This window comes from Rhinatrema bivittatum, chromosome 8 (assembly GCF_901001135.1).
Source record: "Rhinatrema bivittatum chromosome 8, aRhiBiv1.1, whole genome shotgun sequence".
Lineage (NCBI taxonomy): Eukaryota > Metazoa > Chordata > Amphibia > Gymnophiona > Rhinatrematidae > Rhinatrema > Rhinatrema bivittatum.
This window is the reverse complement of record NC_042622.1, coordinates 46603408-46620120: the sequence shown is the minus strand read 5'-3', so window position 1 is coordinate 46620120 and position 16713 is coordinate 46603408. Positions and strand designations below refer to the sequence as shown.

Genomic DNA, 16713 nt, shown 5'->3' with positions numbered 1-16713 from the left:
AGCTACAGTTCTTCGGACCATTAGCGGACTGTTTGGGTCCTATGAATTATTTGTCAGCGATACAGGTTGAACTTTCAGGGTGTCCCTCCAGACTCTCCCCATGCCCCTGCTCTTGTAATGGCCAGGGCAGTCAAACCCATTCCTCTAAGGCAATGAGGGAGAAACTTCTACTCCAGATATTTCCTGATTCCAAAGAGAACAGGCGACCACCATCTTATTCTGGACTTGAGGGCCTTGAACAAATTCCTGAAATGGGGAAGGGTTCAAGATGGTCTCTCTGGGTGCCCTGATTCCTCTCCTGAGGAGGGGGGACTGGCTTTGCTCCCTCAACCTAAAAGACACCTACACCCACATCGGAATTTCCTGGGTCCACAGAAAATACCTCCGGTTTGTGGTAGGCGAAGAACACTTCCAGTATCGGGTGCTACCATTCGGCCTGGCGTCTGCGCCTGAATCTTCACCATGTGCCTAGCGGTGGTAGGGGCCAGTTTTTCCCTACCTGGACGACTGACTTATCAAAAGCGCCACCCAGGAAGGGGCGCTGCAGTCCCTGCACTCCACCATTGGGGTGTTGGAGACTCGGGGGGGGGCGGGGTTCCTGGTCAACTTCCCAGCTTGTCCCATCGACTCAGCTGGATTTTATTGGTGCCAGGTTTGACACGATGCAAGCCAGGGCGTTTCTGCCCCAGGATCGAGCGCTCACTTTAATGTCCCTAGTGGGAGATATCTCTTGGAATCGCCAGGTCTCAGCGCGCCGCATGCTGTGAGTGTTGTTGGGACACATGGCTGCAACCGCCAAGGTTACTCCCTTGGCTCGACTGCACATGTGCAAGGCGCAGTGGACCCTGAGGTCCCGAGTGGCGTTAGGCCACCCAGGATTTCTGGGTGTGTGTATCCATATTACTCCACCTCTCCAGAACTCCCTGGCGTGGTGGGAGAATCCATCCAATTTGGTGATAGGGGTGCCCTTCCAAACCTTCCCTGCTCAAATTGTGCTCACCACGGATGCTTCCCTCCTGGGTTGGGGTGCCCTCGGGTAAGGCATTTGCACCCAGGGTCACTGCTACGCTTAGGAAGCGCAGTGTCAGATAAACTTCCTGGAGCTCGGGTGATCCGATTACGCTCTTTGGGTGTTTTGAGATTTTGCCAACAAGGCGGTCCTCATCCAGACCGGCAACCAAGTGGCAATGTGGTACCTCAACAAGCAAGAGGGCATGAAGTCGTTCCTCTTTTGCCAGGAGGCGGTCCAAATCTGGTCATAGGTATTATTCCAGGGTATTCAGCTTCGAGCCATGTATCTGCCGGGGTTGGAGAATGTGGGAGCTAAAGGAACAGCTCAAGTGGTCTCTGAAGCAGGAGGCTGCTGATTAGGGTTCTCCACCGACGGAAGATCCAGACGTTGATCTCTTTGCTTCCCCCCCCCCCCCCCCTTGCAACAAGAAGAAGCTCAGTTCTGCTCCCTGTTCCATGAAGACGGCAGGACGGCGTCTGATGCTTTCGCCTGCCATTGGGGTCAGGGCCTCCTGTATGCATAACCTTCGCTTCCGTTGGTGCCGAAGACTCCCCTGAAGTTCCAACAGGACCAAAGCACCATTATTTTCATCGCTCCTTATTGGCCGTGACCGATCTGGTTCCCACTCCTGTAGGATCTCTCCCTTCAAGAGCCAATCAATCTGGGGACCTCCACAGACCTCATCATGCAAGATCAGAGCAGGTTGCTTCATCCTAACCCCAGGCCTTGTTCCTAATGGCTTGGATGTTCAGAGGATGATTTTACAGCTCTTGGACCTCTCAGATGTGTCTTGGGTCCTGGTGGCATCCAGGAAGCCTTCCACTAGGAAGTCTTATGGCCTAGTGTGGAGGAGGTTCTCCGTTTGGTGTGAGCAATACGGCTTGGATCTGTTTTTTTGCTGCATGCCGAAGCTACTTGATTAACTTCTGCATCTCTCGGAGGTTGTCCTAAAGACCAACTCCATTAGGGTACATCTCAGTGCCATTGGGGCCTACCACCAAGGAATAGATAGGTTGAACAGAGATGGGCAAACCATTGTGGGACACTTTATGTGGGGCCTACTTCAGCTGAAGCCTCCCCTAAGACCCCTGCTGTGTCCTGGGACCTCAGTGTGGTCTTGGGCCAGCTTATGATGGCTCCTTTTGAGCCTTTGTGCTCTTGTGACCTGAAGTACCTAACCTGAAAGATCATCTTCTTGGTGGCAGTCACCTCACCGCGCAGAGTCGACAAACTTCAAGCCTTGGTGTCGTATTCACCTTACATGAAGTTCTTTCACGATAGGGTGGTTCTGCGCACACACCCTAAGTTCCTGCCTAAGATGGTGACAGATTTCCATCTTAACAGGTCAATTGTCCTACCCGCCTTTTTTCCCAAACCTCATTCGCACCAGGGTGAACAGGCTCTGCACAGCTTGGATTGCAAGAGGGCCTTAGCCTTCTACCTGGAGCGGACAGCAGGCCACAGGTGGTCCTTGCAACTCTTCATCTCTCTTGACAGGAATAGATTGGGAGTTGCATTTGCCCAGCAGACTCTGTCCAACTGGTTAGCAGACTGCATCTTCTTCTGCTACACTCAGGCAGGACTGCAACTTGCAGGCCATGTCAAGGCTCTTTCTGTCAGAGCCATGGCGACTTCGATGGCCCACTTGCTTGCGGTCCCCATGGTCAAGATCCGCAAAGCTGCGACGTGGAGTTCTCTCCATACTTTCACCTCTCACTACTGTCTGGACAAGGATAGTAGTTTCAGCTAGTCCATCCTTTGGAATCTCTTTCATCAGTAGAACCCATCTCTTCCTGCCTAGGGCCCAATGTTGTGGTTCAGGCTGTCTCCTTGTTACTAACTGCACCTGTGTTGCGCCCATTGGCACATGGGTAGCTGCCTGTTGGTCTTGCTGCTTGTTCGAAAAATCCTGTGGCTAGGTATTCACCCATATGTGAGATCTACCTTCCTGCTTGTCTTAGGAGAAAGCAGTTGCTTACCCGTAACAGGTGTTCTTTCTCTTGGGACAGTAGGATGTTAGTCCTCAGGAAGCCCGCCCACCACCCCACGGAGTTGGGTTTATCCTAGTTTGTTGTTTTTGTTTTATCGTAATTCTATATTATGAGCTGAAGAGGGACCCCACGTGGATGCGTGATTAGTGGCATTCTGGGCATGCTCTGTGTGCCAAAGTTTCTAGAAACTTTGACAAAAGTTTTCCGTTCCAGGCTCCATCTGATGAGGTCACCCACATGTGAGGACTAACATCCTGCTGTCCTAGGAGAACACCTGTTACGTGTAAGTAACTCTGCTTAACCTTTCTGCTACATGCCTTCTTAACAGTTCATTCCTTATATTCTTGCTAGACCAGTAGGTGCAAATGGGATGTTCTATATTTCACCACTAATGGAGACAGCACACCTCTTTTATGACCTCACTCTGGGCTTATAAGGGAGGTACTGTTCTGGTCCAATCCCAGTAGTCTGTCTCCAGAAGTGGTAACAGATAGGTTTAACTCTGTCATGCTTCATCCTTGGCCTGGTTGACCCTTCTGACTCCCAGGCTACCAGTTCTTTGGGATTGCTTCACCTAATAGTCTGCTCCTGGGAATAAAAAAAACCCAAAAAAAACCAGAAGAAAAGCCATAGAGAAACACTCTGATCTCCTCTGGGTTCCCTATGGGTCTGTTGAGCACTCTGCTAGGGAGTTTCCATCTCCTCTATCCCAGAGGATTGGGAGCCTAGGGGGTGATAGGACCTAAACTGCTCTGTCTCCTTCCACCTCCTTCCATCTCTTTGTATTTTTTAATCTGCCACAACTTCCAGGGCACAGGGACCATGACTACAAATAACGCAGAGCCTTTGGTGCTGTGAGTACATTCTTTGGGCCTTCCCTTAAAAAGGGAAGAGAGCAAAAGAACCAAATTTAAGGGTCATAAGGTGCAGAATAGGGCTCTGAGCACTGCATTTTTTTTTCAGCATCTCTTTAAAAAGAAAAAAAAAATAGGTTGGGCCATGATGAGAGGCCATAGGCGTGTGGCTTGCGGCACCAAGAAGGTGCCAACTGTTGCAGGGTCCCTATGCCCTGTTTGTGACCACGAGTCAGAATAACACCTTCAAGGAGTCTCTGGTTTCCCTTAGCCAGGAAGGGCAAGAGCAGCTGTAAGGCCTGCAAAGTAGTTCTGAGAAGCTGGGGAGGGTGCAGTTTTGAACATAGAGGGCCTTTGAATCTACAAAGGGAAACATGAAGAGGCTCTGTGTCAGTAGTGGCTATGACCCTCTCAGGAGAACCAAGTAGCAGGAGCCAGTGGGGTAGTCCTCCCCAGAGTTTTAGTCTTATGTATCAGGCATTTTTGGCCTTTTTAGGCTAGCAGTGTGGCTCCCTTTGCCTCAGGAGAGTCCCTCCAATATTGAGGAAAGGGTTCCTCCTCCTCCGAAAGGAGCCAGATCAATGGTGAGAGACTTGGGCTTCTCAGGCTACACTCTCACCCAAGGCTTCAGAAAGGACACTGTATCCAATCTGGACTTGGATAATTCCAGACTCAGAACCCCTGGAAGAAGGGGGATGCTCTTCAGAAGAGCAAGAGGCCACAGTATTATGCCTAGTCTGTAAGAAGGAACTAGTAATCCCTTATTACAAATATGGCTGCTCTTAAAACCCCAGCTCTGCAAGGGGATAATCAGATGGAAGGAGACCCTAAACTTCATGAGCTCCACAAGCTATCAAAAACCTTTCTCTTGCAACCTGCATGGAGGGCAATGGTGGTAAAAGAATAGGGTACACCCCAAGGGGGCTTAAAGGGAAAATAAGCAGGATCTATCCCTGCCAGTAAAGGACAGGGAAGATCTCCTAAAATTTCCCAAGGTTGACACCTTAGTCTTGGCAGTGACAATCAAGACAACTATGCCGGTTGAAGGAGAAGCCTCCCTGAGGGATCCTTAGGATAGAAAAGTTGAGGCAATTATCAAGCAGGCATTCTCAACCAACACGCTGGCCTTGCAGGCCACTATTTGTGGAGGTTTGACCCAGGCAGTGGTCTGCTGTGTTCAGCACCTAGAATCAGAAGAGATGACGAGTTGAGTCAGGGGTGGCGTATTTATTAGACACCCTATATGACCTAAAAGAATGGCTCATGGTCGGTAGCTGTGCATGTGGCAGCAAGAAGACAGTTATGGCTATGAAAATGGGCAGCAGATACAGTATTCAAAGCCCACCTTGCCAAGTTGCCCTTCAGAGTAGGTCTACTCTTTGGAGAGGAATTATAAAACTTGTGAAGGACCTAGGCAATGCTAAATCCAAGAGGCTGTCTGAAGGCAAGCATAGAGTAGGGATGCAAGTGCCTTAGGGACTTTCAGGGGTTTGACAGGGTAGGTTTACCTCACAGCAAATATATTTTTAAGACTCAATTAGTAATCATCAGAAGAATACTATGAAAAAGGAGGAAAAGACCTCAGAACCACATATGCATTGTTCTCTAAGGAACATATCAAGCATATAGATGGGTAATTCAGTCACAGGTCTAAAAAAAACCTCTACACCCACCATTTCCTTTTATTTCAATTTCAAAAGTCTTTTTTACTTTATTTCTTTTTTCTATTTTTCTTAAATTATGTATAAAATAAAGCTTATCATATCCAGCATATTTTACTCTCTGCTTCAACGGCAGAGAGCTATGCTGCCACTTATCCAACTAATCAAGCTTGATATTTCACTTGGATGCAGCTCCATCACTGCTCTCTACATTAATGGTGGGGGTGAAAGGGAAATAGAACCTAAGGTTACTAAGAGCTAAGAGAAACAGATAAGTATGAGAGAAAAGTTTGAAGCTTGCTGGGCAGACTGGATGGGCCGATTGGTCGTCTTCTGCCGTCATTTCTCTGTTTCTATGTTGTGCCTCATAAATCCATGGTCCAAGGCTAAATCACAAATTGCTTATCTCTCAAGTCCACAGTCCATAAGGCTGAGTGTTCGAATTCCAACATTAGCCAACGTTTCACCAAATGGCTGTCTCAAGACAAATTCTAAAAAAAATCAGAGCACACAATAAATCATTTCATTAAACCAATATCCAAAAGTTATGTGGTAATAACTCTTTTAATAGAAACTTTTATTAGTTGCAGTATTTAACACTTCATCACAGCGGCTGAACCGCTGCTGATAGCTTCTGCAAAAAAATACCGGCGCATGCGCTCTAAATTTATATACAGTTTTACTTGATGAATTTTTCAAAACTTTATATAATGAAAAAAATATTTGATTTGTGTATGTTTAATTTATTTCTCAAATTGATTAAAAATCTCATTTTGATTGTTTCTTCAAAAAACGTATTTTGTTTCTTCATATGAGAAATAAAACGTGCACAGACAACACAGTGCATAAACGGCTCCTTGCAGATACCAGTATTCTACTCGTGACTTCTTAAAAATCAAATATGTATATGGTCTCTTCAATTAAAAGAACAAATGATGTCAATTCATAAAAAAAGAATACCATTCAGTTCCAGTGTTCATACCCTGCGGTTTGGTACTATGTAGTTTAAATATCCAACATTGTTCCTGTTGAGAGTGCTTTTTATCTCTCTCTCTATCAAAGTCTCCTTTATTGATGCACTAATTCTTTAGCTCATGCATTACTCATATCTAGGCCCATAAACATTGTTCACTGTTACCTGTATATATCAATTTAGCACATCATTTATTTTTAGCTATTTTCTACATGTATTCACGTTATTTGACGAGTTACTGTTGTCTATTTAATATTTATATTCTTATGTTCAGAAACTCCGTTTATTGTAACGCCTTACCGCGACAGTTTTGTTTTATGGAAACCGACCTGATTTGATATTTGTATCGAGAATGTCGGTATATAAAAATCCTAAATAAATAAATAAATCATCACCTCTTATGTGATTGACCACATGGTCAATGACACAACATGGCAAATCAGAGAAAGTATGTTTGACGTCTGAAAAATAAGAAATCATAGGTGCTTCCAACTTGTTCTTCAAACAGCTCTTATGTCATACAGTCTTGTTCTAAGTGCTCGTGATGTTTTCCTCACATATAAATGGGGACAAGGACAAGAAATAACAAACTACATACATAGTCTGATGAACAGGTAGTAAAATGATGCAAAAAATAAATATCCACGTGTTCACATTGATCCAATTATCTCAGCGAATTATTCAGTATTGGAGGAACTTTCAATTTATGTGGATACTTTTCTGAAGCCATATGTGTGTGCAGAATAAATTCTTACATAAAGGACACAACTCATTTTTTAAATATCTTGCATAACTTTGAGGAAGTTTGCAGTGTGATGTATCTTATTACATTTGATGTCAAGTCATTGTATACATCTATACCTCCAATCCCATTGATGAACATGATCAGAGACCTCCTTAGTCATAGACCTCGACGGCATGATGTGCCAACTAGCTTCATTATGCATCTTATGAGGCTTGCAATAACTAGAAATTATTTCATCTTTGAAGGGATTATATATCAACAAATATCCAGTACAGCCATAGGTGCCACCATGGCTTCATCTTTGGCGAATTTATACATGGAGAGGTTTGAGAAGAACTGGATAGAATGTTCTCTGTTCTTGGAGCATATTAAGATATGGAAGATTCATTCATTCATTTATTTATTGATTTATTGATTTGTAGAGTATTCATGATGTCTTTGTTCTATGGTCTGGATCTATTTGTGAACTTGAAAAATTCCATATCTGGCTAAATACCTTTGAGAAGGAGATTGTTTTCTATGACTTACAATTCATTAGATATTTATTTCCTTGATGTGCATATCTAGAACTCTGATGGTAATTTGGAAACTACTTTGTTCAAGAAAACGACGGATCGTAACACTTTTTTTTACAGTATGGAGGTTTCCATCCTTTTCATCTCAAGGATAGATTACCTTTATTCTCAGGATCAGAAGGAACGGTACAAAAATCAGTGCATTCAAGATGCATTCTCAAGACCTGTCTTGTCGATTATTGGAACGTGGCTATCTGTATAAATTAATTACAGATGCTTACAAGCGAGCCTGTTCTGCAAATAGGGACATGTTATCCGGACTAAGATCCAACAGTATTGCTGGGGGAATTATTAATTTTGTCACTAGATATATCAGTTTAACACAAAGTCTAGTCAAAATTATGAAAAAACATTTGTTTACTTTAAAATTACTTCTTTGTTTAAAGAACTTAGTATTCACACTTCATACACTCACTTCAGGAACATTAAAGAACTTGTCAGTCCGGCTCTTTTACCAAATCATGAGCAAAATAATTTATGTACCGTACTTTAAAAGGTAATCCATTGTGTGGTCATTATTGCTATGGAAAATGCTTAATTTGTTCCAACATGTTACAGACAAATCATTTCATCAATCCTTTGGATCAACACAAATATTTTTTTACATCATTTACTACCTGTTCATCAGACTATGTAGTTTATTTCTTGTCCTTGTCCCCGTTTATATGTGGGGAAAACATCGAGAGTACTTAGAGCAAGACTGTATGAACATAAGAGTTGTTTAAAGAACAAATTGGAAGCACCTATGATTTCTCATTGTTCAGAAATCAAACATACTTTCTCTGATTTGCGATGTTGTCATTGACTGTGTGGTCAATGGCATAAGAGGTGGTGATGGAGATAGAAAGCTTTCTCAACATGAGCAACGTTGGATATTTAAACTACACAGTACTGAACCTCAGGGTATGAACATTGGAATTGAATGGTATTCATTTTTTTTTATTTTTTTAATTGACACCATTTGTTTTTTTTAATCAAAGAGATCACATATATATATATTTATTTAGATTTTTAAGGAGTCATGAGTGGAATATTGGTATATGCAAGGAGCTGTTTATGCGCTGTGTTGTCTCTGCACGTTTTATTTCTCACATGAAGAAACAAAGTTTTTGAAGAAACATTCAAAATATAAAATTAATTTATTTCTCAAAGTGAGAACAATTATAAAAGATATACAAATCAAATATTTTTTTCATTATATAAAATTTTGAAAAATTCATTAAGTGAAATCGTATATAAATTTAGAATGCATGCGCAGGCGTCTTTTTGCAGAAGTTGTCAGCAGCGGTTCAGCTGCCATGATGAAGTGTTGAATACTGCAACTAAAATTATGTATTAAAGGAGATAATACCTCACACACACTTGGATATTGATTTAATGAAACGTTTTATTGGCGAAACGTTGGCAAATGTCTGCATTCGGGCACTCAGCCTTATGGACTGTGGACTTGAGAGATATAGGCAATTCGTGATTTAGCCTTATGGACCATGGCTTTATGAGGCACAACGGTACTAAGATACGTTTTTTATAAATAATCTAAGAAAAATAGAAAAATAATTTAAAGATTTTTGAAATTGAAATAAAAGGAAATGGTGAGTGTGGAGGTTTTTCTAGATCTGTGACTGAATTACCCATCTATATGCTTGATATGTTCCTTAGAGAACAATGCATATGTGGTTCTGAGGTCTTTTCCTCCTTTTTCATAGTATTCTTTTGATGATTATTAATTGAATCTAAAAAAATATATTTTTTGTGAAAGCAATTTGTTGTATTCGCCATACGGTTTTGTGCTGTCATTTACCTATTGTTGGAATTACCCACAGCAAAATTGGAAGTCTAAGGCTCAGTTTTTTTTTGTGGAGCCAGGAAGACCAGGAGTGAAGTCCCCACAGCCGCAGGTTTGCATGTCCCCAGCAATGATGCACAGCAGGCCCCCTCCGCTATAATCCCAGTAGGTGGCCACCTTTCAAAGTACTATACTGTGTGGATTCAAATATTGTCCGACCAGACAAGTAGGTCCTGAACATAACATAAGATTATGCCATACTGGGTCAGACCAGTATCCTGTTTCCAATAGTGGCCAATCCAAGTCACAAGTACCTGGCAAGTACCCAAACATTAAATAGATCCCATGCTACTGATGCCGGCATCAAGCAGTGGCTATTTCCTATTGATTGATAGCAGTTTATGGGCTTTTCCTTCAGGAACTTATCCAAACCTTTTTTTTAAACCCAACTACATTAACTTCCTTAACCACATCTTCTGGCAGTGACTTCCAGAGCTTAATTGTGCGTTGAGTGAAAAAGAAATTTCTCAGATTTGTTCCTGGACATTGTGCAGCAGGGCTATGCCCTTGAACTAGCAAAACAAGTCCCAAATGTATTTGAAGTATCCTCTTGTGTATCACTGCTCAAAAGAGGTCATAAAAGGAACACTGTACAAGTTGCAGCTCCCTTAGGCCATGATGCCAATACCCCAACAAGAGAGGGGACACGGTACTTTTCAATTTATTTTGTGGTGCCAAAGAAGGATGGGTTCTTCCATCCAGTACTGGATCTCAAGAAGGTCAACAAATATTTACATGTACCCCACTCCCAAATGGAGACACTAAGGTCAGTAATAGTCTGTAAAACAAGGGGAATATTTTGCCTCCCTAGATTTAACAGAAGCATACTTTCACATTCTTATTCTAATTACCCACCAAAGCTTCCTATGGTTCTGTGCCACAGGATATTTATTTATTTATTTTTATTCACTGATATTCATAAAACATCATATTTCCAGTTTTGGGCCCTGCTGTTTGACATAGTGACCACACTCAGGATCTTAAGGAATAGTGGTGCACCCCTACCTGGATGATTGGCTCGTAAGAGTGAAGTTGGTGCAAGAGAGCCAAAGAAAGATACTCAGAAGTGATCTGGCTCTTGCAGGAGCTAGATTGGGTAATAAACTTTGCAAGAGTAATCTGGATTCAATCCAGACCTTACAGTTTCTAGGATAATATGGGGGAAGGAAAAGTCATGTTGTCCCCCAAAAGGGTGGCCAAATTGATGCAAGAGGTGCAGGCCTTCCAAGGACAGTTTTGCCCAGAGCATGGGAGTACCTCCATGTGCTTGACCTTATGGCAGCAGCACTAGACCTGGTCCCATGGGTCAGAGCCATATGAGACCTTTACAGCACTCCTACTATCATGCTGATTGCCTTTCTCTCGGGATTACCAGTGCCAGTTACAGATGCACCCAGAGGATAAGGAGGAGCCTACACTGGTGGATACATTTATCCAACCTGTTGAATGATGTTAGAGCCCTCTGCTTGCATTGTAGTCACTACGGATGCCAGTCTGGTTGGTTGGGCAGTACATTGCCAAGGTTAATTTGATCAAGCTTAACGAACAAAGGAAGAGGGACAGTGGACAATAATAGACTAGTGATAAGAGCTATCAAACTAGAGCTCTAGCACTTTCTCCCATTACTGAAGGAGAGAGCAGACTGTGATATTGGTCAATACCACGGCAGTAGCATATGAAAACAAATGAGGCACCCACAGCTGCACTCTAGCGCAGGAGGCAGCCCAGCTGTGCAAATGAGCAGAAGACAATTTGCTCCTGCTCTCAGTAAAACATATAGCAGGGAAGGACAATTGTCAGGCCAACATCCTCAGCAGGAAAAAGCTGGATTCGGGAGAATGGGAACTAAGTCTAGAATCCTTCCAGTTGATAGTGATTTGCTGGGGGTGGACCTAATGGCGACAAGATGGAATGCCAAGGTTGACATGTACTTTAGTCTCAGCACAGAGCTGGGCTTTAGGGGCATAGATGCGATCCTGTACCCATGGCCATAAGTCAGCCCGCTGTACATCTTCCATCCATGGCCTTTGGTGGGTAAGACAATAAAAAGAGCAGAGTCAGGCATCCCTAATGATTCTAGTCAATCTAGACTGGCCAAGGAGACTGTGGTATGCAGATGTAGTGAGGCTGCTAATAGGAGCACCATTACTCTTTCCCAAGAGAAAGAGCCTCCTCTGGCAAGGATCTGATATTAGTGAAGTCCCAATTCCATTCTCTCTTACAGCCTGGCTCTTGACAGGACGTGTTTGTGTAAAAGGGGCTACTCTTCAGCCATAATCTCAACCATATTGGTAAGCCATCAACATCATTCGTATACATCAGGCCTGGCAGCTCTTTGAGGAATTCTGCAATGAGCAGGAAATCTCCCCATGGAAGTCAGGTATATCTCGCATCTTAAACTTCTTTCAGTCAGGCCTAATTAAGGGTTTGGCCCTTAACTCCCTAAAGGTTCTGGCAGCAGCAGTTGCATGCTGTAGTGGCCAAGTCAAGTGTGTCCAGGTGGCAGCACACTTGGATGTTGTTTTAAGGGCACTAGTAAAGCCAAACTTTGAACTGGTAAATCAGGCCTCCTTAAAGAATCTGTCCTTGAAGACCACCTTTCTAGTACCAATCTGCTCAGCAAGGCACATCTCAGACCCGCAGGCCCTATCATGAGGAGACCCTTATTTGGTCTTCTCCCCAGACATGGCAACCTTTCAACCAGTTCCATCCTATCCACTAAAAGTAGTATTGGCCTTTCATATAAACCAATCTGTTTTTCTGCCAGCGTTCATTAACGGAGAAGGATGAGGGCCTATAGTGGCTAAATGTATGCCATATACTCTTGAAGTACTTACAGAAAACACTTTTAGGAAATCAGATGAGCTTTATGTTCTGTTTGGCATTCCCTGTAAGGGGGGAGCAACGTCCATAGCCAGGTGGATCAAGGAGATGACAATCTCAGCATACATGCTCTCAGGCAGGCAAGCCCCAGCAGCCCATTCGACAAGGGCACAAGCAGTATCCTGGGTTGAAGCGTCTGCAATATCCCCAAAGGAAATCTGCAGGGCCTGCCACATGGTTATCCCTGCACATCTTCGCAAAATTTCTACAGGTTGGGTGTGCAGACCAGGGTAGACACAGCCTTTGGTCTAGCAGGAAGATAAGAAAGGTTAAATTATATTTATTTGATTATTTTCTTTCCTCAAATCCTGTTAGACTAGTCCAGATCCCACCCAGGAAGACCAGGACGATTAGGATCAGAGCATGTAGCAGCAGCATGTAAGGTATCCTTATAGTGCTCTCTTCATTCTAAGTATTTCTACCTCTGCCTCACCTTTTCTCTTACTTGGCAGAGTCTTCAGTTTCACATAGTAAAATTTCCAAATTGGGAATTGATGGGATTTCTTCTGGTGCTTTGGCAGTAGGTTACTAGGATTGCACCAGGACTGCACCTCCCTTATAAACCCAGAGTGAAGTCCTAAGAGATGTGCCCTTTGTCTCCATCAGCTGTGAAAGGGGAAATCCCATACATATTTACTTGTCTAGCAGGACTCGAGGAAAGAAAATGATCAGGTAAGTATAATTTAACTTTTGTCCTGCCAAGTTTCAGCTGCTGGAAAGGTTAAGTATTACTCCCTATGTAACTTGTTTTTGGTTTTTTATATTTTTCAGTTATTGAAGAAAAGAAATCCTTGAAGCGAACGTTCCAGCAGATCCAAGAGGAGGAAGATGATGATTATCCAGGGAGTTACTCCCCCCGGGACCCTGCTACAGGGCCTCTGCTGGTATGTTCTGGTTTGGGGATTGAGGCAAATAGCAGAAACTAAACTTAAGCAGTGACAATTTTCTGTTTATAAAGTCTGCATTTAAAAATATATTCTACAATATATTGGAGAAAATATCATACCGTTTAGTTTTGGGAGGTGAACCTATAAGAATACAAATTTACTAGTGCTTATGGAAAAATATTTTCTGCAACATTTCTGAATTTGTTTTTTTTTTTTGTTTTTTTTTTTTCAAGTTGCTTCCTCTTTGCATCTGTATATGGATTATTATAGTTTTCTCCAGTCTCTCTTTCCCCTAGGCATCTTCATTGCGATTACTGCACTTCTGATTGTCTCCAGAAGTCTAAACATAGCTGTGACCTCTTCAATGTAATCAGGCTATGGTTAAAATGCACTTATAAAAATAAACCCTAAAAGTAATGGGATGCATAAACAGTCCAGTTCTGTATACCCAAGGCTGATGTGTTCATCAATCTAAATCAGGGTGTGGGGTCTTGTTGGCTTAAACAGTTGAAGTGTAGTTCCTAATTGAGAACAGAACGTCTCTGTGATGTCCTATTTTTCCAGTGTTCATCCACCTTTTAAAGTGATGCTACTGTGTTGAATGTGTCTCTATAACAATGCTTCTAAACCCAGTCCTCATGGCACACCTAGCCAGTCAGGTTTTCAGGATATCCACATTGAAGATGCATGAGATTGCTTCCACTGTATGCAAATCTATCTCATGCATCTTCATTGTGGATATCCTGAAAACCTGACTGGCTAAGTGTGCCCCGAGGACTGGGTTAAGAAGCAGTACTCTATAACATCTGAGATTGGCTCAGTTGTGCTCATTGTATGAGTCAAAATAACTTCTTGCTACTGCAGTGGAAAAATGGGGGCATACAAGTCGGATTCTCCTCTCCTTTATTAATGTTGTGCTGTAATAAAACTGTAATTTCCTGAACAAACCCAGATCAGTCCAGACAAGTGGGTTTTATTCATTCCCTACCAGCAGATAGAGGTAGAGAACAAAACTTTGGGCACTGCCACATATACGAGAGTGCCACCTGCAGTCCCTCAGTATTTCTCTACCTCCAGCAGATGGTAGAGGTGCTAACCCTGCAGAACTGACTGGCTGGATATTTTAAGGAAAATTGCTCCCCAAGATGACAGGCTTCTGCAGAAGAGTCCCCTGGGTCCCTCTGGACCCAGGGGACTCTAAAACTGAACAGGGGACCTTGGAGAGTCCGGAGGCTGAAGGCAATGATCTGTGGGCGATCCGGCTTTTCAAGAGAGAGGAGCTTCGCCTGCTTATACCTCAGGTGTTGGAGGAGCTGGGAATTAAGCTCGCCCTGGAGGATTCAGATGCTGAAGGGGTTAATCTGGTTCTGGATGGCCTACGGAGACCCCCCAGTGCTTTCCCAATTCCGAAGAAAATTCAGAAATTGATCAACCAAGGGTGGGATTCCCCCGACTCGGGTCTGCAAGTTGGCAGAGCGATGTCCAAGCTTTATCCGCTTCCTCAGGACCACCTGGGCATTCTCAGGGTCCCGAAGGTGGATGCAGCAGTTTCGGCAGTCACTAAGAAGACCACTATTCCAGTAGCTGGAGCTTCCGCTCTGAAGGATGTTCAGGATCGGAAGTTGGAAGTGCATCTCAAGCGAGCTTTTGAGGTCCTGGGGGCTCAGCCTGCGAGCAGCAGTAAGTGCAACTCTGATGCAGAAGGCCTATTTATGTTGGATCCAGAAGCCACAGGAACAGTCTTCCTCCGGGTCTCTTTCCCCAGTTCAGGCGACCCGCCTGGAGGCAGGGGTTGCCTATGGCACGGATGCCTTTTATGACCTGGTAAGAACCACGGCCCATGCTATGGTGTCTGTGGTGGCATCCAGGCGACACTTGTGGCTCGGCAACTGGTCACCGGATCTGTCATCAAAATCATAGCTCTGTAATCTGCCCTTTCAGGGGAAAATGCTGTTTGGTGAGGACCTCGATCGTCTGATGAAGTCGCTGGGAGAGACAAAGGGCAATAGGCTGCCAGAGGATCGAAAGTCTGGCCGGAAACCTTTCTCTTCTTGGCCTCGCTTTCAGGAGTCCAGCTTTTTCGTCAGACGAGGCCCTCTGCCCCAAGACAGTCCTCACATAGGCAACAGTCCTTTCGAGGGGCTAGATGGTATTCTAGAGGCGGATCCACCCAGGGTGCGGGTGGCAATAAGTCCTCACAATGAGATCCGGCAGGTCCACTCCTCGTCTCTGTTAATTGGGGGCAGGCTGGCCCAGTTCTATGGGGAATGGACCAAGATCACGCCCGACCGGTGGGTGTTGAGCGTGGTGAGAAACGGCTACGCCTTAGAATTTTCTCACCCACTGCAGTCGGTCTTTCTGGAGTCGCGTTGTCTTTCCCGAAGCAAGTGGGCAGCGGGCCAGGAAACGCTTCAGCGGTTGTGCCAGTGTCTGAACAGGGACAAGGCAGATATTCCATCTATTTCTTGGTGCCCAAGAAGGAAGGCACGTTCTGACCTATCCTAGACCTGAAGAAAGTCAACCAGAGTTTGAAGGTACCACGTTTTCGGATGGAGACGTTGTGCACTGTAATTGTGGTGGTACGGGGAGGAGAGTTTTTGGCGACTCTGGATCTCACCGAGGCTTATCTGCATATCCCCATCCATCAGGAGCACCAAAGGTTTCTCAGATTCATGGTTCTGGGACAGCACTATAAGTTTCAAGCGCTGCCTTTCAGGCTGGCCACCGTCCCGTGGACCTTTACAAAGGTGATGGTGGTAGTGCTGGATGATTGGCTGATATGGGCGAAGTCACTAGAGGAATGTGTGTGGTCCGTGGACTGAGTTCGGGCGCTCCTGGCATCTCTAGGCTGGGTTATCAATGTGCAGAAGAGCCATCTGGTCCCCCTCCCATTCCCTTGAATACTTGGGAGCCCATTTTGACACCCAGCGGAGCAGAGTGTTTCTTATAGACGACAGGGGGAACAAAATTCAGAGGCAGATAGCACAGATGCCGAAGGTCTGGGATTACCAATAGGTCCTGGGCTTGATGGCGTCCACATTGGAACTGGTGCCTTGGGCGTTTGCCCATTTGAGGCCTCTGCAGAGAGCCTTGTTGTCCCGTTGGAATCCTCTGTCGCAACAATATTTCCTGCCCCTGGCTCTGATGGGGTCGGCCAGGGCCAGTCTGGCTAGGTGGATGACGCGGAACAATCTGGAGAAGGGGATGCCTCTCTAGGTCCCGGAATGGGTGGTGGTCATCACGGATGCAAGTCTTCGGGGCTGGGGGACAGTTTTTCTGGGCAGGT

At 44.4% G+C, this 16713-nt stretch overlaps 1 protein-coding gene across 4 annotated transcripts in view; it reads left to right on the top strand.

The window, feature by feature from the left end:
* RPRD1B (regulation of nuclear pre-mRNA domain containing 1B) overlaps window positions 1-16713 on the top strand; it is a 149841-nt gene that overhangs the window by 41692 nt on the left and 91436 nt on the right. For all 4 annotated transcript variants that reach the window (XM_029614811.1, XM_029614809.1, XM_029614812.1 and 1 more), the window contains exon 4: window positions 13312-13424. In XM_029614811.1, coding sequence (XP_029470671.1) covers window positions 13312-13424 — 113 coding nt within the window. The remainder of the gene's footprint in view (window positions 1-13311; window positions 13425-16713) is intronic.